This window comes from Siniperca chuatsi, linkage group LG2 (genome assembly GCF_020085105.1).
Source record: "Siniperca chuatsi isolate FFG_IHB_CAS linkage group LG2, ASM2008510v1, whole genome shotgun sequence".
NCBI lineage: Eukaryota > Metazoa > Chordata > Actinopteri > Centrarchiformes > Sinipercidae > Siniperca > Siniperca chuatsi.
In genome coordinates, this window is record NC_058043.1 from 27,424,279 (window position 1) to 27,449,982 (window position 25,704).

General features: G+C 41.7%; 3 protein-coding genes across 13 annotated transcripts in view; 1 reads left to right on the forward strand and 2 right to left on the reverse strand.

The window, feature by feature from the left end:
* Positions 1-135: 135 nt before the first annotated feature.
* trnt1 (tRNA nucleotidyl transferase, CCA-adding, 1) lies at positions 136-9,923 on the reverse strand. 3 transcript variants are annotated; one of them, XM_044216938.1, is made up of 8 exons: positions 9,782-9,923; positions 9,449-9,578; positions 8,270-8,463; positions 7,137-7,275; positions 6,816-6,942; positions 6,511-6,704; positions 3,106-3,359; positions 136-1,299 (listed from the first exon to the last, which is right to left on the reverse strand). In XM_044216938.1, the coding sequence occupies exons 2-8, from the start codon at positions 9,576-9,578 to the stop codon at positions 1,054-1,056; spliced, it is 1,284 nt and encodes a 427-aa protein (XP_044072873.1). In that variant the 5' UTR covers positions 9,782-9,923; the 3' UTR covers positions 136-1,053. The 3 variants fall into 3 exon arrangements, with proteins under 3 accessions (XP_044072873.1, XP_044072884.1, XP_044072895.1); XM_044216949.1 differs by having other exon boundaries at positions 9,815-9,891; XM_044216960.1 differs by lacking the exon at positions 9,449-9,578 and having other exon boundaries at positions 9,782-9,877.
* A 62-nt stretch (positions 9,924-9,985) lies between these two features.
* Positions 9,986-15,224, forward strand: arl6ip5a (ADP-ribosylation factor-like 6 interacting protein 5a). The gene is made up of 3 exons (XM_044216984.1): positions 9,986-10,221; positions 13,887-14,104; positions 14,477-15,224. Exons 1-3 carry the CDS (start codon positions 10,043-10,045, stop codon positions 14,650-14,652), a joined length of 573 nt encoding a protein of 190 aa, XP_044072919.1. The 5' UTR covers positions 9,986-10,042; the 3' UTR covers positions 14,653-15,224.
* A 3,550-nt stretch (positions 15,225-18,774) lies between these two features.
* The window catches only part of frmd4ba (FERM domain containing 4Ba), a 46,169-nt gene continuing 39,239 nt past the window's right edge, over positions 18,775-25,704 (reverse strand). For 2 of the 9 annotated variants that reach the window (XM_044216898.1, XM_044216854.1), the window contains exons 14-24: positions 25,138-25,279; positions 24,926-25,059; positions 24,723-24,839; positions 24,053-24,281; positions 23,785-23,853; positions 23,514-23,649; positions 22,742-22,906; positions 21,841-22,601; positions 21,606-21,732; positions 20,996-21,250; positions 19,901-19,927 (exon numbers count right to left, since the gene is read on the reverse strand). In XM_044216898.1, coding sequence (XP_044072833.1) covers position 19,927; positions 20,996-21,250; positions 21,606-21,732; positions 21,841-22,601; positions 22,742-22,906; positions 23,514-23,649; positions 23,785-23,853; positions 24,053-24,281; positions 24,723-24,839; positions 24,926-25,059; positions 25,138-25,279 — 2,136 coding nt within the window. In that variant the 3' untranslated portion in view covers positions 19,901-19,926. Of the gene's footprint in view, positions 19,928-20,461; positions 20,611-20,995; positions 21,251-21,605; positions 21,733-21,840; positions 22,602-22,741; positions 22,907-23,513; positions 23,650-23,784; positions 23,854-24,052; positions 24,282-24,722; positions 24,840-24,925; positions 25,060-25,137; positions 25,280-25,704 lie in introns of all 9 variants that reach the window. The other 7 variants (XM_044216906.1, XM_044216863.1, XM_044216915.1 and 4 more) reach the window with 5 other exon arrangements.

Consider the following 25,704-nt stretch of genomic DNA (forward strand, 5'->3'; position numbering starts at 1 on the left):
AAGTGTTGCAGTCTCCAGGTGCAAACTGAGGCGTGAGTAAAGGAGAGGGAGAGGACTTTATATCTCCTCATCTCTGCAAGAGGGAGGAGCAACCTCACTCCAGCACAGGACATATTTCTGACAGTGCCAAAGAAATAGAAGTGTTGTAATTTTTTTTATTTGTATCTCTATCTATCTATCTGCAGTGCATTAACTTAAACAAAAGAATCACCATGTCAGTTTTTCCCAATAAAAAGTATAACCTTTTTATAGAACAGTTTCTTTACAGAAAACATAGCAAAGAAATACATTACTGCAGTTAAACTGAAGAGGAAACCAAAACAATCAACCCTAAACGTCTGCTTTCCAATATTGTTTTATTTTAATAATGAAAATAACTATTTTCTATAGTTACTGACCTGACACTTTTTCACTATTCATCAGATTCCTGCCTTCATGTTTCATCTTCCTTCATCACACCAGTCTAACTAGTGAGACAAAGTGACAAAGTTTTCTTTTTTGTGTGTGGCATTTCTGCTTTATTGGGCGATAGCGATAGCTGGAGAGAGACAGGAAAGGCAGGCAGAGAGAGAGAGGGGATGACATGCAACAAAGGGCTGGAATCGAACCTGGATTCGTGGGGCACGCTCAATCACGTGAGCTACCAGGGCTCCCCAGAGTGAAAAAGTTAAGATTTCAATTAGCTGAGCATCAGTATAATATCAGCTGTTTATCCAAAGAATTTGCATAAACAGCAGAGCTCTGTAATAACACCCTGTGGTTAAATCAGCTGCCATTGTCCAGTACATATTTTGACACATGGTGGCAGCTGTGATGCTGAGAGCATATTGTGTGTGATCTCTTAGAACTTACATGGCGATGCAGATGAACAAGATAGCCCTGGGGTAATTTAGAATGAAGGTGCATTCATGCATGTCTCAGGTCTTGCAGTGTCCTTTCTCAACAACATGCATCAGTCTGCGCAATTAATACCTGTGAGCCGCACAATTACAGTGTCCAGTGTCCAGACTATTATTGTCTGACACACAACAATACCTTTGCTTTTCTGCTCATTCAAGGCTTTATGTAACTGAGGAGTTCATCTTTGTCCATCTGATAGCGACCTTTCTTCCAGATGTCACGGAGCTTCTGTAAGGTGGCGCCTATCTCCTTGCCTGATGTGACGCCCATCCTCCTCAGATCGTGACCGCTCACAGGGAAGCGAGGGATGGACCATCTGCAGAGCTCAGTCAGCAGCTTCTTCTCACCTTGATACTTTAGTAGCTCACACACTTTACTCTGGGAATCCAGCTCCCGACTCTGAAAAGACACAGTATGTGTGTGAATTAAAGCCCCTGAAAAATTGGTTTTAGGTTTTAACTATTTTCTATAACGTGAAATATTTGTGACTAAATAAGCAACAAAAAAAAAAAAAGGTGAAGTTAGAAAAAAAAACCTCTATAGGTATTCTCTATTTAGAGTTGAACATTTAGTAACACTCAGCAAATCTGCTTCATCAGGACTGAGGGTGTGGTTTGATCAGATTTGATTGCCAACAGCTGACACCATAAGCAAACAACTCCATTACTGTCATCACATTTTGATTCAAACATACCTAAATTCGTGACATCACATTTTTCCCAACTGAGCCTGGCCCAATTCAAACCAGTAAGAAGAGCACAGAAATTAAAAAAAAAAAAAATTAAAAAAAAAAATAGAAATCTGTCCTGTGTGTCAATGAACAGTAGGCGCCATCACCTATAACAAGCCGAGTGAGTAAATATGTTTTCATGGCCTTCAAAGCTAGAGTAGGTAACATTGGAGAAACTAGCAAGAGGACAATCAGATTTTCAAAGTATCCAACCGAAAAATGCCACACCCTCCATTCAGGTCACTATCCAAAGGCTAAATCTGCATCAATTAGTGACAGGGTTGGGTTTCAATAGAAGTTTACTGAAGCTAAATCCAGTGTTGAATGATCTTACCAAATCTGAATCCTTTCAAATCCTTTTTTTAATCTATTTAAATTAAGATATTTGTTAAGATTGCAACTGTTTTGAGAAAAGTTAAAGTACTAAACTAAGAACTGAAACTTAAATGTTTGCCAATCAAAGACCTAAAACTCATGTTAAAGTAAAGTTTTGCCAAACAAATTACATACTTGTTATTTAGAGAAATTACTACCAGAATGTTCTGGTAATTGCTTGTTGCTAATAATAAAAGTGAGCAGAGACAATTATTCAATTAAGAGATTTGTTAGACCCAGACCTGAACAAATCAAAGTATTTTACCACCTTGGAACCAGATACATTTTGGTTTGGTTATCAGAGCCCAATCCTAGTTAGTGATAACAAACATTTCCTAAAATGCTTTTCGCAAAGCCCTATTAGTAAGGGTAGGAACATGTTGCATTCAGATATGCGTTATGGATGCAGATGGACCACTGCCCAGCAAGATCAAGGAAGTATGTGATTCCTTTATTCAAAGTAGGGCTGTAACTACAATTACTTTCATAGTCGGTTAATCTGATGATTATTTTACTTGATTAAAATCAATTGATTGATTGTTCTCTGGGGAAATGCTGATCACATTTTCCCAGAGCCCACGGTGACATCGGCGAATTGCTTGTTTTGTCTGACCAACAGTCCAAAACCCAAAACAGGCTGTATTCAGTTTACTATCAAAGAATACAAGCAAATATTCACATTTGAGCTGGAACCAGTGAAGTTTTGGCATTTTTGCTTAAAAAGCATGTCTTATGACTGAACTTCATCTAGCAGCCAGAAATGCACTCACACTTAATGCTTGCAGGTACAGTGTTAAAGTGATTTAAGGGGGATTTCTCACTGCATTACAGGTGTCTGTCCATTCAGCTTCAAAATAAGATAATTAAGCTATCAGCCATCACTGGCTACATTCACTGGCACATAACACAATACATGCACATACTATGATGAATAATCCTGCCTGCCAATATCATATGTACACTGAATACTGGCTAAAACCAATGACCACATTGTTCTGGTAAGTGTTCCACTATAAATCTCTCCTACCTTTAATATTATAAAAACACACAAACAATTGACATCTGTTTCTACAGACTAACTGGAGGAGGCTGAAACTTACGTCAATGATAAAGTCAGTGAAGGGTTTGAGGCTGTCCGGCTCATCTTCACACTTGCGGAGCTCCCGTCTGTAATTGACCAGGAACAGAGCCAGATTCTTCTCCTCCCTGGACACCTTCAGTCGGATGTCCATCTTTTCCACCTCCTCTGGGCAGTGGAAGAGAGCAGCCAGGATGGTCATGGGTTTGGGAGAGTGGTCTTTGGCATTCTGCCACACTCGCTTCATCTCTTCAACATTGCCATCTGGAGGTAAACCTGAGGAGGAGCAGGGACAGGAGGGATGAGCAGAACTGACTTTAAACAACAGCTACATAAACTAAGCTAGACAAAGACCACAATACTGGTTACATTTGCAATACATTTTATTGGGATCCTGTTAATAACATGCCTGAAGTATTAGTATCCTGGTAGAAGTCTTCTGTAGTTATTAAAATAACTTGAGAAGAGTTAAATAATCATGGGTCATTGAATCATCTCTGTCTAGTGCTGACTAATACCAGAGTTCACAGTACCACAGAAGTCAGGAGCTATTTAATCCACTCCATCTCACGGATGGAAATTGAATCTTTCGCCCTTTAGAAACTCCAGATTGTTAGATTCTTGAGAATTGTTGAGCTTTGACACTATTGATCCCCCTTACTAATGCCTGTACCTTGCAAACAACAGAATAATATCAGGGTACATGTTCTCTCAGACCACTTAGCCATGACAAAAAAAAGCACAAGATGTTCTAACAAGTGGGCACATTTTTACCAAACTGAGCTACATGGGCAAAACGCAATATTTGCAAAACACTTATTTCTAACAGGGGTCGTATGAGGGCATACATTATCCCCTTAAATTGGAAGACCTAACTAAAAATGTTTAGTAAGCACAGATATATTTTCCCATTTTATCATTTTAGATATTAGTCAGGGTATGCTGCAACTAGTTCCAGAGCAGTAGCAACTGTCAATTCTGACATCTTTGTTGTCACGTGATTTAATTCATGTTGCTTCCTATATATGCAGCATTTCATGTTGTTACCATTTCTAATTTTTATTAAGAGTTATGTAAGTTCACTAAGATTTTAGTTTTGCTAAACAGAGCTGGATTAATTCAACTAAATTGTATAAAACCCCTTTCCCCCACCTGCCAGTTTATTAAAAAGCTATCTACATAGAAAGCACTTATAAATGGGATTGATAAGCAGAACTATGATCAGAATTCAGACACTTTCAAAAAGGTAAATAACAATAGAAGCACTCACTCAGCTCCAATGTTTTATTACCAATGATTTGACCAGCAATGGCCTCAAGGTTCACGTGTGCAAATCATGTTAACATTTAAAGAATTAGTTTGACACTTTGGGAGTTAGGAGTAGATTGATACCACTCATGTCTGTCTGTTAAATATGAAGCTACGGCCAGCAGGTGATTAGCTTAGCAGGGGGAAAAACGGCTAGCCTGGCTCTGTCCAAAGTTTAAAAGAAAAAATTATAATCCACCTACCAGCACCTCTAAAGCTCACTAATTGACAGTTTAATTCATACACAAACAGAAATGTAAAAATTGTCAGTTTGCAGTTGTGATGTTCTATTACTTGAACTTTCGAAGAAGGGGGAAACTGTTAGCCTGGCTCTGTCCAGTCTTTATGATAAGGTGAGCTAATTGGCACATGGCTCTGCCTTCATATTTAGCATCCTGACATGATATCAGTCTTCTCATCTAACTCTTGGCAAGAAAGTGAATGAGTGTATTTCCCAAAATAACATTTTTAAATTACTCCTTTTAAAATTAAAAAGTACTCTCTACTTGATGCCAAGAAGTGGTAACTAATGTCATAACTGCCATCTTGTCATGAACAGTTTAAGTTCATCTTTTTCCCCTAGGGCTTCCTGGTTAGAATCTGGCCAGTGACCTTTGTTTCATGTTACCCTTCCTCTCTTTCCCCCTCAGATGCCCATAGGTCAAAAAGCATACTTGTTAAAGTAAGGTAAAAGGTAAGTAAAGTGAGAAGTACTTAAAGCTGTTTTTTTGTTGTTCAGGTTTCTACCATATAGTGCATCCAGAAAGTATTCACAGCACTTTACTTTTTCCCCCACATTTTGTAATGTTACAGCCTTATTCCAAAATGGATTAAATTCATTATTTTCCTCAAAATTCTACAAACAATATCCCATCATGACAACATGAAAGAAGAAAAAAAAAATAAAATAAATAATAATAATAATAATAATAATAATAATAATCATCCCATGTAATCACAGCCTTTGCTCAATACTTTGTTGAAGCACCTTTGGCACCAATTACAGCTGTAAGTCTTTTGGGAGTATAATGCTACAAGCTTGGCACACCTATTTTTGGCTAGTTTCTCCCATTCTTCTTTGCAGGACCTCTTGAGTTCCATCAGGTTGGATGGGCAGCATCTGTGCACAGTCATTTTCAGATCTCTCCAGAGATGTTCATTCGGGTTCGAGTCTGGGCCGCTCAAGGACATTCATAGAGTTGTCCCGTAGCCACTCCTTTGTTATCTTGGCTGTGTGCTTAGGGTCGTTGTCTTGTTGGAAGATGAACCTTCGCCCCAGTCTGAGGTCCAGAGAGCACTGGAGCAGGTTTTCATCAAGGATGTCTATGTTCATTGCTGCATTCATCTTTCCCTCGATCCTGACTAGTCTCCCAGTTCCTGTCGCTGAAAAACATCCCCACAGCATGATGCTGCCACCACCATGCTTCACTGTAGGGATGGTATTGGCCAGGTGAAGAGCGGTGCCTGGTTTCCTCCAGACATGACAAAAAGTCCCGGTGGTTCCAAACTTCTTCCATTTACAGACGATGGAGGACACTGTGCTCACTGGAACCTTCAATGCTGCAGAAATTTCCCTTCCCCAGATCTGTGCCTCGATACAGTCCTGTCTCCGAGGTCTACAGACAATTCCTTGGACTTCATGGCTTGGTTTGTGCTCTGACTTAACTGTGGGACCTTATATATAGACAGGTGTCTTTCCAAATCATGTCCAATCAACTGAATTTACCACAGGTGGACTCCAATCAAGTTGTAGAAACATCTCAAATATGATCAATGGAAACAGGATGCACCTGAGCTCAATTTTGAGTGTCATGGCAAAAGCTATGAATACTTATGTACATGTGATTTTTTCAGGTTTTTATTTTTTATGAATTTGCTAAGGTTTCAAACAAACATCTTTCATGTTGTCATTATGGGGTATTGTTTGTAGAATTTTGAGGAAAATAATTAATTTAATCCAATTTGGAATAAGGCTGTAACATTACAAAATGTGGAAAAAGTGAAGCGCTGTGAATACTTTCCGGATGGACTGTTACCAGCTCCTCTTTTGTGTGTGCTTTCTACTACAGAAATTACATGTAAAATCTTTTCATTGCCTAACCCTTTCCTCCCCTCTCACCTATGTACTGGACCAGTCCCAGACTGTACATCAGCTCCAGTAGATGAGCAGCATGGTTACCAACAACCATCTTCTTTAGTTCCACCCAAATCCGTTCTCCTGATATAGTTGCAAGTCCACGACCGTTTTCCTTAATCGCAACCAACGTCTCAGGCTCGTGGTCATCAGGCTCCAGGGCCACCCTGCCGTAGAACCTGGAGTGACATGAGATGATTGAGGTCAAAGCGCTTTTACATCAAACGAATAAAAACAATGATTTTCACTTTATATTTAAACTACGTTAAAAGTGAAATGAGGCAGCCCACCTGAAATAGCGCAGTATTCTCAGGTAGTCCTCTTGGATTCTTTGTTCAGCACTGCCAACAAACCGAACTTTACGGTTCTGCAGGTCTTCGTATCCTTTGAAATAGTCATATAATGTGCCATCAAGCCCTGTGAGGGGGAAAAGTCATCAAAAAACACAGTAAAGAGTAATAAATTTAATAAAATAAGTGACAATATCCCCTGAATGTACCTGAACTGATACCACATGCTGGGCATCTCCAAAATGCAAGGAAACACAGATGAGTCATTATGATTCCTCAACAGATTTAATTTAATTCAGTGGAGGACAAACACACTAATACCTAAAAACATGGAATTGATGGTGAGGTCTCTCCGCTCCGCATCTTTCTGCCAGTCAGTGGTGAATTCCACCTCTGCATGACGTCCATCTGTCTGAACATCCACTCGCAACGTGGTCACCTCAAAGTTCTCATTGTGCAGCTATGAAAGACGACCAATAAACAAAACACAGATGACTAGAGGCACAGCAAAGACTGCCCTAATGCTGCTGTGATAGAATCTGAGTGGCATGTACATATTCCCTGATTCTTAAGTCAATGTCCCTCTCCACTCTCTCTCACTTGTGGGTAGTGCAGTATTTCAGAGGGCACTCAGAAATATATCGTTGTGTCACAATTTGTACATGGTAAAGCTACCTTATGCCATTAGCACATTGCAGTATTTCTATATTTATCCAGCCTTATGGAGGCACTACGTTGGAGCCCACAACCGCTGCTCATTAGGTGCAACATATTCCAAGAATTAACAAATCAGAAGCAGAGCTTCCTGTTACTGGGCTGCTGATCTGTGGAATGTTCTCCTAAATCCATCAGGATGGCTAATCCATCCATTAACATCTTTAAATCAAGACTTAAGGTGGGGTATGCAATTCTGGAGAAATCCAATACCATGACAAATACCATGATATAGAGCGAACAACGACAGCAAATAATGTAAGTAACTTTAGCTAGGTTGTGGGTTAGCAAACTGTCGCTACAGTTGCTGCTGCGAAGCTAACAGAGAAAGAGACGGTTTCCCAGAGCCAGCAGACCAGCTCCAGACAGCAATACTCACAACTCTCCTGCTACTATAGCTAACATCACAACAGCAGCATATCTTGGCAAACTAGAAAGGAAGCTGAATGTCTGTGGACAAGTAATTTAACATTACCTTACACACAAATCATGGCTGGAATGGTGGTTTTCAGCACACACACAACAGACAGCTAGCGGACCGTGAGGAAATATTCGCTAAATTTGACAAAAAGACGCATTTTGGATTAGAATTGTATACCCCACCTTTAAGACCCACTTATTAGATCGATCAAATTGATTCCATGTGGAAGATTCCATGTTGTTTGGAAGCTTTCCAAACAATGATTAGTGAAAGCAGGGTACAGCTACATCCTGCCTGCACAAACAGGTCAGCCTCTTACTCTTGCTGTAATGGTCCCATGCTTCTCTCCTTTATTGTTGATCATCCTGATCCCAGCACTTTGGAACATGTGCTTCATCTCCTCTGGAGTGGCTGTGGTGGCAAAGTCTACATCTTGAGGCTGCTTCCCAGACAACAGGTCTCGTACAGCACCTCCAGCTATCCTCAGCTCATGCTGGTGCTTCTCAAACACCTCTGGAAAGAACAAACGCACACTTACAGGAGTTGGTTAACTTTTCAGAGAAGTGTGTCTGGAGGCATAAACAATCTCACTGGTTTGAGTTAAACCTGGAGGGGCAGAGCCAGAGAAGAAACGTTCCAAGATAATGAATTCCATTGTCATTTAACAATACAAAAACATTTCTAAATGATTTTATCGGCTGCATTATGGGAAATGTAGGGGACTAAAAGTCTGAATATTTTGGCCTCTGTTGCATTGAGTTTGACTGTTCATTTTTAATCAGCCTCTGGCCCAGTACCCCAACTTCATGGAAGTGCAAACCTTAAAAGCTGGAGTACCCCTTTAAGACTTTTAGAGCTCAAAACAGTAAAATAGTAGAGCTCGACCTAAAAAAAAAAAAAAATCTTTATAAAAGGGAATTCTCTTTTCAGAACAATAACTAGGCCTAAACAGCCTTTATGATATGCCTTTAGATTTGGAGACATGGAGAGCCTAACCGCTACAGGATTTTTGACGCAGATTCTGACATTGATATTTACAAAAAAAATCAAACAACAATATATCAGCAGATTAATTTTTTTTTTACATTAATACATAACAGACAAACGTTTTTGATAAGGAGCCCTTAAATATGTTCCTTTAAAATAACTTTGACCAAGATTTGTACTGAGTGGGACAGTTTACTGTTGAAAAACAAACATGTCAGTGCTCTCTGGTGGTCAAACTATATAACAGACAGTGTTTCTAAAAGTCTTCACACATATTCGCAATATATTTTATTTTTAAATCCTCAAAGTAAGTTGTGGAAAATCAGATCAGGTTGCATAAATATTAACTTTCCTGCTTCCTCTCAAAGTTCTTCTTCGAATGGCTCTCTCATTTCTAAAAAACACTCTCCCGCAAACTATCTTTACTGACATGTCTGTAGGAAACAAGTCAAGAAGAGCAGAGTTGTAAGTGACCATAACTGGCAGGTGTCCGGTCACAGCTGCATCTCACCTGCTAGTCCATTCAGTCCATCATTGAACAGAGACTGGAACTCACTGGTCTTCAGCTGCATTGTGAAGAGACTCCTCCAATAGAAACCTGTTCTACCAAACACTCGAGGACTCAGTATTCTGCTCCACATCTGTACAAATAACAAAAACGCCGTCATGTGCTTCTGTTTGTTTGTCTGTCAGCTTTTATCGAGCTAGCTACATGTCACTGAAGTCATGCTTGCGAGCTTTAGCGGCCCGCGTGCACTTGTTACACTGTTCACACATTGCCAGCACATGAGCAACATCGACATGTCAAAGTAAACATACCAAATATAACAGACATATAACTGACCTGCAACCTAAATAGAAGATTGTATGAACATACAACGTAGTTGTCACTTCATGACATCCTTCTCTGCCATGAAGCTTTGCAGGAAGTGTTTCGATAACGTGCGGTTGCTGACCAATAGTGTCGGATTTCGTCAGGCTCACAAGGCGGGATTTAAGAGCGCGTGCTGCCAATGGCTTCTCGCGAGACTGTAGTTTGTAGCGTCAGGCGACTTTCCGGCTTTTTCTGCGGTCCTGTCAGATTAGTAAACGGAGCAGGAGGCAAATGGCTAAAATTGAGCTGACACCGCTCAGACCGTGGGACGACTTCTTCCCCGGATCGGAAAGATTCGCTAAACCAGATGTGAAAGATTTGGCGAAATGGAACAACAGAGTTGTCAGCAACCTGCTTTATTACCAAACAAATTATTTGGCTTTGGCCATCGTTGTTTTCCTCATTGTCGGGTAAGTTACATATGGTAACTTATGACATCAATACAGTAACGTTAACGTTAGCTGTTTAGTGTTTATTTGGTAGTTCGCACCTATATGGTATTCTCTTTTCAAGTTGTTCGTCACCTTTTCTGGTGTATTGTTTTCGTCATTGTTGCCCTGTGTAAACTGAGATGTAGCCTCCTTTTTAAAAAGATTTAAAACGAGGGTACAGACAGGATGTATACTATTACGTGGCGACGAGTTGGAAGGAGTGCCATAAGAATGAATAGCAAGACATTGTGCCAGCTATCATGTCTCTTCTATCTCAACATGGAAACCAAAGTCGAGAACTTTTATCCAGTTTGTGCACCTCACGTAGGAAAGAGACTTTTTCATTGGTTATTTATACGTGTTAAAATGCAAATAAGATCACGTGAGGCCCCCATGATGTACTCAAGTGCGCTGTTGTAAACAGACTGACTCGGAGAGAGAAAGGAGCAATGTTGGGGCCCCGACTTATACAGTTCATGAACCAAAATCAAGATTTCCATTGCTCCGAAGTACAAGCACATACCTTGACTGCTGCAAACTGCTTGCAGAACTCTATTATTATCTGATGGCTCCATACAAGGTAGATTCAATCAGATCAGGGAACAAGAGGTTAAATTTCTCATCAAGGAAATATCTTGGCTTTAGTTGGCACTTTGTTCCAACTAAAAATAGTTATGCCCTGTCATGGTCTGTCCACTGTGCCTTAGGATGACATATTGTTGCTATGGTCATGAAGGCTTCCTAAGCTGTCTAGTCAGCTGTTGCACTGCAGATAGCACAGTTGTGAAAAAACAGCAGCTTAATCAGCTGCCCCTGTACTCCCCCGATTAGGGAGCCAGTCCAGTATTGGATCATTTCTCAGTGAGTCAGTCTTGCGTTATGACCCTAAACCAACAAGGCTGACACATTTAGTGTAACGTAAAACCATATCATGTTATTTTTATCCAGTTTCCGCTTTTGCACGGACCTCATTTGCATTGCCAAAAGTGTTCAGTGCATAATCTCAAAAATGTGTCTCTGTGTTCAACACCCAAACACATCATTGGCCATAGGCTTACAATTACCCACGTAACACAGCAGTATTGTCCTATTGGGATTGATTTTTCTTTTTTGTTTTTAACCTAGTTTTCACACAGGTGTTACAGTTTTTCTGCATTGTTGCAAACTGGTGATGCAGCGATCACAGTGTCATCTGCATTCACTGAACTTCTAATGAGTCTGGGTCTCCTCATACCGTTCTTCTTCACACAACTGTAACATAGAAAGCATGGCGGCAGACCATTTAACACAGCTGCAGGCACCGAGTGCAGCCCTCACCTGAGGGTCTTCTGCTCGTAATAGTCTCAAGGTGTTTTCCAATGAAGAAGAATCTATTTCTGCTGTGTCAGCACGTTCACGTGTGTGATATGCAGAGGAGCAGAACTTTTGACTCTATAATCAATATGAAGTTGAGGTTGATCAGCTGCTGTATGTGTCGTAAAAAAGCAGGCAGTAGCGGTATGGGGATGTAAGGTGAGAAATTCTACGAAGAAGCGACAGTTGCACAACTTAGTTACGTATTTGACGATGTGAGGGGTCCCATCAGAGGTTTCAAGCCCATCCAATAAAAATAAAAAAACCTCACTCGTGTTCACCATTTCACAGTGGATACAGCATGGATACAAGGGGCCTGTATCTCAAAGCAGCACTGGTAGGTTAGGCAACTAACCTTTTTTTTTTTTTGTTTGTTTGCAAAGATAGCTGGAGCTCTCAGTTGCCATGGTAACAAATGCAATAGGCCAAACCTACAAGGAGCAGGTTTAGAATGACATCCTTACAAATCAGTAGAGAGACTGTACATTGCATGGCAATCTATCATATTGGAAATACAGAAAATGTTAGCAGTACAATCGATGCCCCACTCTAGGTATAAAACATGGCTTTCATATTAGGTAGATAGTTTATGTAGTGTCTGTAATAAAGTGAATATTATGAGGTAGAGCCCGACTTATAAATTGGCTGGGCAGATATATTGGCTGATATTAGCTTATCACAGAGATATTTATCTCAGGCGATAAGTAACAAGAAATTGCAGTACAGAAATGCCAAAGATATTTTTGAGGTCATTTAGAAACAGTGATGCCATTGACTAGTTTATCCACCAGAGGACATTAGCAAGTTCATTTTTCAGCTTTAAAGTGTCCCGCTCAGTGCATATCTTGGTCACCATCCTGAAAAATTGAAGTTAAGTTATCCTTGTCAGAAATGTTTGTGTATATTATGTGTTTATGTAATAAAAAATTATATTGCTCAATATATTGTTATCGCATTTTTGAAACTTTCATATCAGTAACAACCTCGAAAATCCAGTATCTATCAGGTTCTGTTATGTGGCAACTTTTGAATAGAAAATGTTTTTATAAACTCAATAATTATAATGCCAAATACATAACAGGTGCACTGTGTCCTAGTGGCAGGCGGTGGTTAGCCTTTTACTTTAAATGGGAAGAATAACTGCACACTTTTTAATTGCTTTATTCGTGCTACATTTTGATCACATAAACCTTCAGCGAGCCTTGTTTTGTTCAGCTTTGTGAGACCAGTTTTCCAGGACCACCAATGTTTGTGAAGCCAGATACCTCAAAGAGAGCCTGAGTAAGTGGAACTTGCTTTGTGAGACGGGCCCTTGGTCACACTCACTGAGGTCATGGACTTGGCCTGATGACATCACTGTAGTCATGCCAAGGCTGGATTTGTCACACAAAGCTTTTCTATTCAAGGTGTCTGGCCAGGGAGAGTACAACAATAGGTGTGATGTGGATGAAAATCTATGTCCTGATGTAAAGGACCGTTGGAGCACTAAACACACTGACTACAATATTTTTCATTTTATTTTTTTTGTGTCACAACTAAATTATTGCAGGTGTGAACTTTGAAAAAGAAGGGTTTTTTTTTTTTGGTTTTTAGGGCAGCGGTTTTCGTTTATTTTCGCCATTAATCGATGAATCATTTGGTTTATAAAATGTCAGAACATAGTGAAAAATTTACATTGTAATTCCCCACAGCCTAAAGTGGCATCTTTGGATTCCTTGTTTTATCTGACCATCAGTCCAAAATCCAAAGATATTCACTTTACTGTCACATAAGACAAAAAACAAAAGCAGCAAATCCTCACACTGGAGAAGCTGGAACCAGAGATTGTTTGAAGTTTGTGCCTGAAAAATAACTGAAACGATTCATCGATTTTCATAATAGACACAGATTGATTTTTGATTGACTTATGGATTAAATGACTTAGAGCTTTTCTTTCTTTCTTTTAGATATGACGATGAACACAACACAATTTTGAGCATGAATATTTTTGTTGTTTGTGTCACCATTCTCAAAACTAGTACTATTATTTCTTAAAAATGCATCCAAATAATGGAGAAAAATGAATAATTTCACATTTACATAAAATTCTAATCATCTGTGGTCCTATTTCTATCCTATTTTTATGACAACAGCCTGTGAGACTAATAGGGGTCATTTTGTTGTACAAACAACATCTAACCACGTGGTGGAGCCAGTGCCCACACACGAGCTCCTGCCTGGGCTCCAGTTGTATCAGAGCAGTTTTAAACTGACCCCTCTGCTCTCACGTGTCTTGTGTTGCTGCCCTGCAGGTTCCTGAACCCTCTGGGGATGTTCACAGCCATGGCCGTGGTGTCGGGGGTCTTCCTGGGTTCAGTGTGGGCCGGAGACAACAGAGCTGTGATCAACAACTTTAAGAGGCAGAATCCCACAGCGTTTGTGGTCGCTGTCATGGTCGCCAGCTACATCGTAATCTCTATGCTGGGGAGCGTCATGGTGTTTATGTCTGCAATCACTTTACCTCTGGCTTGTAAGTTCAAGATGATCATGTTGGACAGTGACATTTATGGCAGTGGGAAGAGAAGTTGAATCGCACAAATTTAATATATACCTGGTTACTGCGATATCATTTTTTGGCAAAAAAGTAACAAACTAATGTAAAAAAATAATTAGTTTTACCTTTATTACATAATAGATATATTTTTAGAGCGTAATGATCGGTGCATTTGAAGCATTATGAAATTAACCTAAGGCAACACAGTTATTTCATAATCAATGAAACATGTTTTGAAATGAAGCCTCTCAGATTCTCAAAGACTGATGTTATTATAGTTTGACTTGAACAAAAGTTTATAGGTTTGTTTTTGCCAAACATTTAAAACTTTCCCCATCTGCTTTTTAGTGATATTTGCACATGCTTCATTTCGCCTCCGCAACATAAAGAATAAACTGGAGAACAAGATCGAAGGAGCCGGACTGAAGAGGTCACCCATGGGCATTTTGCTGGAGGCTCTGGGTCAGCAGGAGGAGAACTTTCAAAAGATCCAGAGCTTTCTGGAGGGAAAACTGAAGGAATGATTGGACTGTGTTCTTCTTTTGGCCAAAGATCGTGACTTGAATGTAACACAATTCTGAATCTCTGTCTAAACCTCTTAAAGTATGTTTCATATACAGCGTGTTCACCCGTGTGTTTTGAAAAGAAAGCTTGTAATCTGAAGGGCTTTATCTTTACCTCAGGGTATCTGTCACTCAACCCAGAACTTGTCAGGGTATTTTTCTTAAACAGTGATGAGGGCATCTCAGTGCTGCTTCACATCTCTGCTATGCAATGTGTCAGTGTTCCTGTGCAACACAGCTGAGGTATGAAATCTGTGTTTAATCAGTCTTAGAAACAGCCGTCAGTCCTGCCAGTTTACTCTCAACTAAAATTGTGAAAGCAACGCAAGTGTTGCTTTGTAACAAAGAATAAAAAAAAAAAAAGTGCACACTCAACACACATCATTGCCAAGCTACTCTAAAAGCTGGATTGTTTCAAGTTTCTGAATAATGTCTACTCACAGAAAATTTAACAGTTTATTTAAGTATGCATTTGAATGGAAACCAACCAACCTCATGTTCACGCAAATAAAATGAGCCAGACAAAAGTGAAAGCCCTGCTTTGTCTTGAGCCATGAAATACACAAGTCACTCCAAACACAAGTCAGATCACTGTGTCAGTAATTAAAATGAAGACTTTGAAGGAATGTGAGGTCAAGACCCATGCCCATCCGTATTCCTCCTGCACCTCTGACTGTTTAATCTTGACAGTGCCCCCTGGGTGATGGATTGGCTAACTTTGCTTTCCTCTCCACTTACCCCAATGCTAATCAATGGGCTGCAGTAGATTATAGTGTGGAGAGCTGAGCGCTGCACAGTGACGGAGTGGATTCATCTGCAGTCATTCACCTCCAAACCCGAGTTAGTTGCTGTGTCAGCTACTTCAGCTGTTAATTTTTTTTTATTGGATTCCATTTGAAATTGACTGCAGATAACGAGAATCCATCTGGAACATAAAGCTCTGTTATTTAGTTTTAAGTGGCAGCGTGTAAGGATTGGGGGAAACATTAAGATAAGGATGATGGGCATTAAAAAGAGTAATCACTTCAGAGAACTTTTTAAACAAAGTGTCATATTAACTCTTTGCTTTCAAAAAGACAAATCCATTTCAGGCAGCATCATTTGTTATTAAGGAATGCATGGTATTTTTGAAATGAACCCTTCTGTTTACCTCAGTGGTGGTTCTCCACTACTATTTTGACTTGAGCTGCAGGGCTTTCCCTCTCTGTGCTACAGTAGTGATTTATGTCCTTTCCTGCGGTGCCTCATCTCCATCCATATTGTGCAATTTGGAGGAGTGAACACAAACACTGGTGGCAATAAACTCAAGTAAAGTCATGTCTCCAAGGGCACAGTGGAGGCCCTTGTTCTTGCTGCTGCAGCTGCTGTGAGAATCCCACCAACGCGTGTGCGCTGCCGCACACCCAACAGGTGTATGTCTGTCTTCAGTGTTTTCTCCTCAACAGACGAATAAATCCAGCAGAGGAAGCGCCCTGACACTGTACAAAACAACACTTATCCTTTCTTGGTGTTTCTGCATGAATCAACAACACTCAACTAACTTGTCATTTTGAAACAACCATAATTGCTTCCAAAGCTAAATCTTCAGTAAGGCAACAGTGGATGTGACACAAAACTAAACCTGTGTACTGTTTTTGCACTAGCTGCTAAGTAACAACACAGTTCTCCCTGTGCAAGCTTTAGACTCGCAACATCTGCCTCCTGTGTTGTTTCCACAATACAAAGGCATGGGACAGGGAGTAATCTAGCATAATACAATACTTGATAGTGTTCGGTCAAGCACACTTTGACAGCGCGCTGCCTTTGGGTTGACCCCTCCATCCCTCAGCTTGCCCGAGAGGCTTTGGCTTTTGGCTGGCTAAGCTGGTTAGCTAGTCTCATAACTCAAACAGCCTGTCATTCAGCAGATCCGGCTGCTTGGGCCTACACTACAGCTGATCATGTGACACGTTAATGATGGCCCGCTGTAACCTTTGCATGTGAGCTCTTCAACCTTCCCATACACCCACGCTGCTTTTACTGCCTCCTTGATGGAAGGTCATCCATGTTAGCCCATGAACGAGACTTGTATGTATGTGGCTGGTCAGCTAATCCAACTATTCACCCTCTTGTCAGAGCCATTACTCCCTGGATCAAGGCAAATTTGCTGATCCTGGGAAAGCCACAGCACAACGTGATTTATAGTCACTTTAATCTGAATTTGGCTGAGCCCTATGGTGGGGTTTAGCTGTTTATGTGGGACATCTGTCTGTTCTATGGGTATTGTTTAAAAATGTTCCATACTAGTGCCGATTTGATACCTAAGTTACAGTAGTGATACCAAAACGATACTTAAAATTGGCATAACTATAAAGCTGCATTAGGTGATTTTTTGGTACTTGGGGGTTGCGGAACAAGATGTAAATACATTGACATTGTATCATCTTATAAAGTCGATATGACAGTTGCCTATTTACGCATCCAGCAGACAGACACAGAGTAACATTAGCGTTCATTTGGAATCGTATTATTGTCCACCTGATGAAATGTCTGGCTCTTTAGCTGCTAAATGCTACACTATGTTTACTATGTTGTTGCTAACTCTGTCTTCTGTTTTGTGCTGGGCAAGCAGCTTACAGTCGGTTTGTTAGAGTCTTTCTGCCAAAAACAGCTGCCTGCTGCAGCTAAAAACAGGGTTGATGAGAGTGGTGAAGCTGCAAAACCAAAACAATGAGCTGAAAGACGCTAAAATACTCTGTAGAGCTGAGGGGAACTGAGAGAACAGAGTCAGGCGATAATTCTCTGTGGGTTTAACCTTTCACATTACACATAGTCATTTAATCCATGGTTAATATGAACTTATTGATTAGGGCAGCTTTAAATTGGGTTTTTGATACACGGTGTTATGGACACATTTTGGTCATGCCAAAAAAGTATCACGGTTTGATGCCCAGCCCTAATCTGCTCTCCATATTAGAGTTTTGTCTGTAGTGTGTTAGATGAAGGTAAAGCACATAAGAGCCCATTGTTTATGTAGTCGAGTGTCAGCTGGAACAGCCTCGCCTGATGTCTGGCTGCAGCTGGTGTGAAGCAGCAGAGGAACAGAGACAGAGGGAGACAGCTGGATAGAGAGCACTCCCCCTCTCTCACTGCCTCGTGTGAAGCAGAGGAGCTGGAAGTGTCGGAGACCTCCCCTGAGCTTGCTCAAGAAGCATAGCACTGAAGGGAATGGCGAGCAAGTAAAACTGCTCAACTGCAACCTTCCTAAAGAGGCTACCAGTGGCAGGATACACTCGTAGTGGTGTGCCGACTGGGGAAGGAAGGGAGGGAAAGGAGGTGGGATTGGGGGTTGGGTGGGGGTAATACATATGTACAGCAGACTTCTACAGGGAGGGTTTGGTGCTATAAACACTAGCTTGTCATTTACAGGGAGGACAGAAGAATGGGTTATAGCCTATCATGAAGGGAACAGGTTTTAAAGACTGGTTTGGTTGGTTTATGGCTTAAGGACACAGAAAACCAGCCTAGCAACACAGTGAGGCGGTGGGACCATACAGCAGAGCGACGGAGCTCTGGAGCAGGACAGCGTTTCTAAAAACATTGTTTATTCATAATTAGCGCTCATCATGACTAATTGCGGCTCTGCATTCATCCTAACAAGGTAAAAAAAATAAAATATATATATTATATAAATTGGGATGTAGCCAGTAATAGTATCTGCCTCCTTGAATGCACCCCAGATAAGCAGTTTCCAAACCATTTATATGTGGAGAATACATTTATGTGTTCCAGTTGATGAAGAACACCATCCTAAGCCACTGTGACAAAGCCTGATCAGAGCAATAAAATGTAATTGAGACTTTAGGTTATTTAGCTATTTTCCTCTGTAAGTGGTGACAATCCTTGTACTTTCTTCAAACCCCATTTCATTAATTGAACTGGCTGAACAGACGTTCAATTACCTAATTTAATGGATTTGGACTTAAATCCTTTGTTTTCCTGCACTGAGAGGGATGAGATTATTTCTTTTGATTAAATTTCCCAGAGAAGTTTCAAAGTCTGTGCATTGTTTTTTAATAAATGACCTACAAACCAAACAGCTGATTCAAATGCTGATTTTTTTAATGCAAACAAATGCAATTATACAAATTACTAAGAACCAGCTTAACAACAATTGTTTACTATATATTACATGCTTTTCAAATACATAAAAATGCTCTAAAAAAGAAAAAGACAGAACCAGTGTATTTACAATACCAACATTTACATACAGCTTCATTCTCTTAAGAGAAATTGGGAGCACCAGTCCATGATTTCCAGCATGGATGAAATAACCATGTTAAAATAAAAAACAAAGCTGGATTTTTTGTGTTCCTGCAGTGACTGATCAGATGTGGCAGTGATATCAAAGTTGGCGACTTTGGGTAATACTCAAACGGTGTGATAGAAGCATTTGGCTCAATTGTATTGTAAGTACTGACAGTGAGATAGATTGAATACTTTGTAAATGACAAACAAGACTACAGGAAACACAGTGGTAGCTACAAGCAATGCTATGATAAAACTGGACCTGGTGACTGCAAAATCGTCCAGGAAGTAGCCATCTTTTTAACTCATTTTTAATGAGTTCAATCCTTCATTTTGATAATGTCCTTATCAATCCATGTCCAATCCTTCATGGTTACAGTGCTCATACATTTGTGTAAGTGGCACATCGGGATGAGTCATTCTCATTGTTCATCGGGGCTCAGTATCCTCTTACAGAGACAGTCCTAGTCCTTGGTTTGTGAAGCCGGTATCTCTACACAGAAACACTGGGGAGGTTTAGTCCACATTCCCTTTGGCTATATCACACAGTCCACAGCAGGTCCTGGTATAGTTTTAGTGCACAAGTGCCATCGCCACAAACACTCGCAATCCAGACATGTAGACGCTCCTATGGGGTTTTGTTATGATTTAAACACAAGGATGTGGGTCAGTTTAGCAATTGCATTCATTTCCTTTACGCGCTGAATTCCACAGAAGTTAAGTTTCTCCATTTTTTGGATCCCCTTGTACAGAAAAACAGGTAAGTGCAGTCTAAGGCACAATGACAACTTGTCAAGGTGAAAAAATTAATACATCACGATGACAGATAGGCAACTACACTATTGTTCCCGGTTTTGAGTCTTCGTGCCAGTAAATCTGCTCTTCTGGCTCCAGGTTAGTGTGCTGGCTACTGATGTGTGGGTCCATTTGGCTGACATCTATGTAGGATCTGTAATAAACATACAAGATTGAAACACATTAGACATGTGGCAAACTGAGTGTAGCTTGTGACTGGTTAATTAGGAATTTAGAATGAATTAACCCTGGGCTGTCGAAACCATCCTGTCATATTTCAACTTTGTAGTGCCAAGATCAGGAACTAAACTAAAAGAAGAAATATAAAAAACACTCATGTACTAAGTTACCTCATGTGTTTCAGGGATGTTAATGTTAATTTCAGACAGGGGTAAACCCAGGGTCAAACATTCTCACCCAACAAAACAGCAGATGCACACAGACATAAAACACGCATAGCCCACACATGGCCTTCAAATGCGACAATATTCAGGGGTCACATTTTTTCCCTCTGCCACGCAAGTGCTCTCCCACCACCACAAGACACCCAGATAAATAAAGCAAAAATCAGCAAGAGTAAAATGAAATGATTTGGAGCTTTCTGTCAGTCCCTGCCACATATAAAAAAAAGACACATCACCATCACCATGATAACCATGTGGGGAAATTTTACATTCTTGTCTCTCACCCTTTGTTCTGTGCTGTGACTTTAATTATTGGGGGGGAGGGGGGTAATTTTCCTGGTCAGTAGGATAGGCAACAGCACCACACCTCTCTAAAGGCCCTGCAGGGCGCGCCATCCTATCACAGCTCCGCCACTCAAACTCTGGGGGACATCTGTGCATGAGAGGGGGCAAAGGTCAAGGGGGAATGGAAGCACATGGGCAGGGAGCCTCTGCATGGGCCAAGAGGAAGGCAAACGGCAGAGGAAAAGACACACACACACAAAAAAAATCTGAGCAGTAAAGGCACACTGCAGAAAAATGTGACCACTGGATGACAATATGCCAGCTGGAAGAGGAAGTAGGGCAGCCATGTTTTTGTATTTGTTTTTTTATTAAAGCCATGCAGTTACCTTATCATACATGACAATGAAGGATCAGTCAAACATCTCAAAAATGCAAAGTTCACTTCAAAACATCAACAAGCAGACTATGGAGTCACGTTGCGGGCAAACTGAAAGAAGCAAACGCACAGGCTCCGGCCGTTGCTGTTTACTTACTATGAACTACCTTTCACAAAGGACACCTTACTGAGCTTGTGCCCTCTGGAGGATTGTGGCTGTGCAGGGCTAGAGGCCACCTGCCTGACCCGACAGCCAGGGGAGTAGGAGGAGGAGGGAAAGGAGGAGGAGGGCAGGGAGGAGGTAGAGGAGGAAGAACTAGCAGGGAAAAGGGTACAGCGCCTCTGGCCATCAGGGCTGTGCCAGGAGCCCTTAAAAAGCTGGGAGGCGCCATATCTATAAGAAAGCAGGGGCCTGTGGACAGTTAAGGAGGAGAGTAAAACCACTCTTAAGCTCTGAGGAAGAACTGACTGCTGGCTGCACAGATTCTATAATCCTACTGCTGAACCAAGCCGTCATGTTAAGCATATGGATATTTTCTGATTTCCTAACTGAAGTTGGTGAAGTTGAAGAAAAAGTGACATTGGCTACACATCAGTCCACAGTATTGTTGTGTGTAAGGGATAACAAAACCAAATAGCTGCTTATATTTTCTGTAGCCATCCATTCTAGGTAATTAAACACTAGCACTTAGCTCTGGAGATAAGGAGGATCAGGGAGTGGCTTATTGGATAAGGAGCTGAGTGGAGGCAAAGTTTTTTTTCCTCACCTGTTGTGGGCGGAGTGGCTGTAGGGGGCTGTGCTGTAAGAGTAGGACTGCGGTGCGTGCATGGGCATGTCATATTCCAACATACCACCACCACTCACGTGGCCGTGCCAGTTTCCACTGGAGGACACTGGAGAAAAATTGGTACAGCAAGTCAGCAAATGACCAACCTACATGTGAAACAAGGGTCAACGACATAATGCACTAGAGACTGTAATATACGGTGCAGTGATCTAACCTGATGAGTAGGAGGTGTTTCTGTTGTTGTGGCTGTAGGGTGCAGGCATGGTCTGATAGCCCAGGCTCTGCTGGGAGCCTCTGTCGTAGTCATAGTTGTATGCTGCCTGTTTCTGTGCAGCATTGCGATGGTACCAGCCCCTCAAGTGTTCAGACACCAAAGCCTTTTGGATGTTCTTGCTGACCTGCTCGTTGCTGCGGGGCACCGGGCGGTTCCTGGGTGGCCGCAGTGTGGCGTACGGGTTCTGTGACATGCCATCTATCTCGTCGTTGCCATAGTGACTGTGCATATCGTGGCTGTGATAAGCTGTTGGGGTTGGGTGGTACGAAGGATTGACGTTATAGTGTCCCTCCATTTCATTGTCGTACATGTAGACTCCATTGGAGTAAGGCTCTGGTTCTGCGTAGCTGGGATAACCCGTCACATAGTAGGCTGTCGTGGTGGGTCTGCCCCGAGACTGGTAGGCGTAGCAGCGGGTGTCTGACTGAGCCAGGTTGGGCATGCTGCCTGTGTTGGCGTACATGTCTTTTCTGTGGCGGCCGCGAGCTCTGCGTCTGTGGGTGTGGTTCCCGGAAACATTGTACTCTACGCTGGACTGGCTTGTATAGGAGGAGCCATCATCGAGGACCTCGGTGCTGTTGCTGCGTCGGGCTGGGGAGAAGGTGAACGTTGGCACAGGGGGTTCAGTCTCCGTCTGGAACTGAGACTGGGACTCCAGGCTACCGCTACGCTGGCGGAAATGTTGTGGAGCATCCTCTGATCTACAATTGGAAAACACTTAATTGAATAGCTGTGTTTTGATTCACATATACACCAAAACACACAAGAGCTGTTATGCAGATATTCAAGAAAAAAAAAAAAGGAATATATTAAGAAATACACAGATGGGTCAGGGCCCTACCTGAGCTGGGTGCTGCTGTAGGCATTGCGGGTGAGGAGGGGGGTAGGGGGCATGCTGCAGGCATCACGTGGCTGTCTGGAAGCCGGTTTAAACGGGCTTCTGTGGCTTGATAAGGCATCACGGTGACTGCAGTGGAGTGATTCCGGGACTTGGTCGTAATTTAATCTGGAACACAGATAAGATATGTTTTCAGGGCAGAGCTTTTTATTGAGATAAACACCTCTACCCTCTCTTCACTTGCTCTCAAAACTGAAGGAAAAAAACCCCACCTTGGGTTTGCTTGAATGCAGCACTTTAGTCATCACTTACACCTGAATGACTTCCATTACATAGTCCATTGATCTTTCTTTTCATGCCACAGCAACCATTATGACTGTTTTAAATGAGTTTAAATCTCTGATGCAGAGGGCAACACATCACCCATATCATTTTGTAAACAGTCATGAAGTAGCTGCCATTTAAACTAAGTTCCTAGAGCCACGTTCATGTCTCCCTGTTCTGCTCAGCTTGGAAGTGTTGTCTGCTCCTTCACAGGCAGCGACATGTTCTTTTCCATCTATTTTTAAAGCCGGTGCGTTGGGCTGATAAGAGGGAGATTGCTGGAGAGGCAGGAGAAGGAGGATTGAGGTGAATGACAGGAATGTAGCTCTGGATCTACTCTACAGGTCTGTACTTAGCTCCATGCTTCGGGCCTCTAGAAAAACAACTATCAGACACACACTGAAAATTTAAATATTAATATCTTTCATGGGTGTCAATGCTAGCTGTATACCTGCTGTCTGCATTCTGGTCATTGGCAGAGGCCCGTCTGTCTTTGCTGTAGTGGATGTTCAGAGTTTCTGCGTGGTGTGGTCTTGGGGAATATTGAACCGACCTGGACCGCTGCCTCTGGGAAGCGAGCTCATCATCTGGGAGATAAAAGTGTTTGCTTGGTTAAAACTGATCTAAAATGCAGTAAATAGGGCAGGATGAAGTAAAACACACACACACACACACACACACACACACACACACACACAAACACACACTGAGCATGGCCATACCTGGGCACTTACCATCATCCAGAGTGAGGCTGTCAGACAGAGAGCTGAGGTCTGAAGGGTTGACATCATCTGATAACAGAAGAGAGAAAACGTCCTCAGAGACGCCTCTGATATTCCACTTTTCATAGATAGTGAGACTTTTCAATCAATTACCACTTCATAGTCAAATCAAAAAATTCATAGTCCATAAAAATGAATTTCAAGCTTTGATATGCAAGCAAAGCATAGCCTATTTAGAGTTTTCACTGCAGTTGTTTATGATATTTACCTGCTAAGATCAGTGAGGCTCTCTGGGTGGGTTTCTTTCCTATCTTGATCCTGTAGGCGTTGATCTCCTTCTCAATATCCTCCAGCTTCCTCATTGCATCCAGACAGTTGTTTCTCCTCTTTTTCTTCACCGTCTTGCAGAGGTCATCCTCGTTGGCTAACTTGAGGGCTGCTTCCTTGATCTTCTGCTGTAAGGCGAACCTGCTCTCCAGATTCCTCAGATGTGGGTCCTACAGGGGAACATACAACACACACACAATTAACAGGGAATTTCCCAAAAATAAAGACAGATCCTGTCAACAGACAGAGAAACAGACTTCAAACATCTCTAAGTTAAAAGACACAATATGGAATTTATCTAAAAACATTCGTTTTCAGTGTGCTGACATATTCATATTTACATTTATACTTTCATTCAGTTTAATTTTCCCAATTGACTTGTTGATGGAAACCAGCTACAACTCACAACAAATGTTTCACTCAAAGTATTATGCAATGTATGCCTCAAAACACGTTCAACTCTTAATCCTCGTTTCAAAATGTCATATGATCTTAATCTAGGTAAACAAACACAAAGGTGTAAGAACTGTGTTTCAACATAGTGTGACATACTAAATAACATAACAGACAGAAATATATCACAACAAAAACACAACATTAGCTATACTAACCTCATCATAGGGGAAAAGGTCATCCAGCTTGAAGGCTGTCCCAACACGGCGTCGTACTTGAGGAACCTTCTCACCTGTGGCCAAGGGATACTCTTTAGGCAATCTGCCCGTAAGCTCCTGCAAATGAGAACAACAAACCGACAGTCAGCTGAGTGCGGACGCTTTAAACGTCACTGGAAAATAACAGAACGAGAGACACTCACAGCTTCTCTCATGCAAATTTTCTTCAGTTCCTCAAGTTTCTTTGTCAGTGCGTCTTGAAGGCCCTTTTCTTTCTTTTTCAACTCAGCAACCTTCTCTTTCTTCTGTTCCTCACTGACTTCAGAGTCAGCAGAACCTGGAATTATAGCAATAAATCATCACTCATCAATCTGATGTGGAACTGAAGCCATTACGTGATTAACTCTCTGCTTACTGGCTGAGATGAGGCTTCCGTTGCTGGCCATGATAAGCTGGTCTTTGCTCTCCATGCTGGAAAGTTTACTGATCCGCGGGGCGCTGATCTCTGTGAGGTCCATGGCGATGTCTCCTGAACTCCTGGTTGTGGTCATCTTTGACTGTTAGGAGGAGGAAACAGGGACGAAGAGGAGGGAAAAGAGTAGTGAAGAAGGGATTCTGAGTATTTCATTTTAAAGATAGCGCACTGCAATATAGCCCTTTTCCAAACACATGTGCTGGCTTGGCTCGACTCCGTTTGACTCGGTGCGTCAGCCCAGCGCGGCCACCAGGGCCACCCACTTGAAGGTGTGTCTTGAGCGAGAGAGCAGCTGTGGTCGAGCAAGCATTAGAGTAAATGAAGAGAGGGAGTGGTGTAGCGAGAATAAAGCAGTGAATCAGAAAATTTTGTTTTGAAATGTTTTTAAACTAATGGAATGGAAACGCAAGTCAGCGCGGCACGGTTTGACTCGGCGCAGCCAAAAGTGCCACTGGAAAACCCTAAGAGTGGCGGCTCCATTTGCATGCTTGGTACGCCAAGTGCACT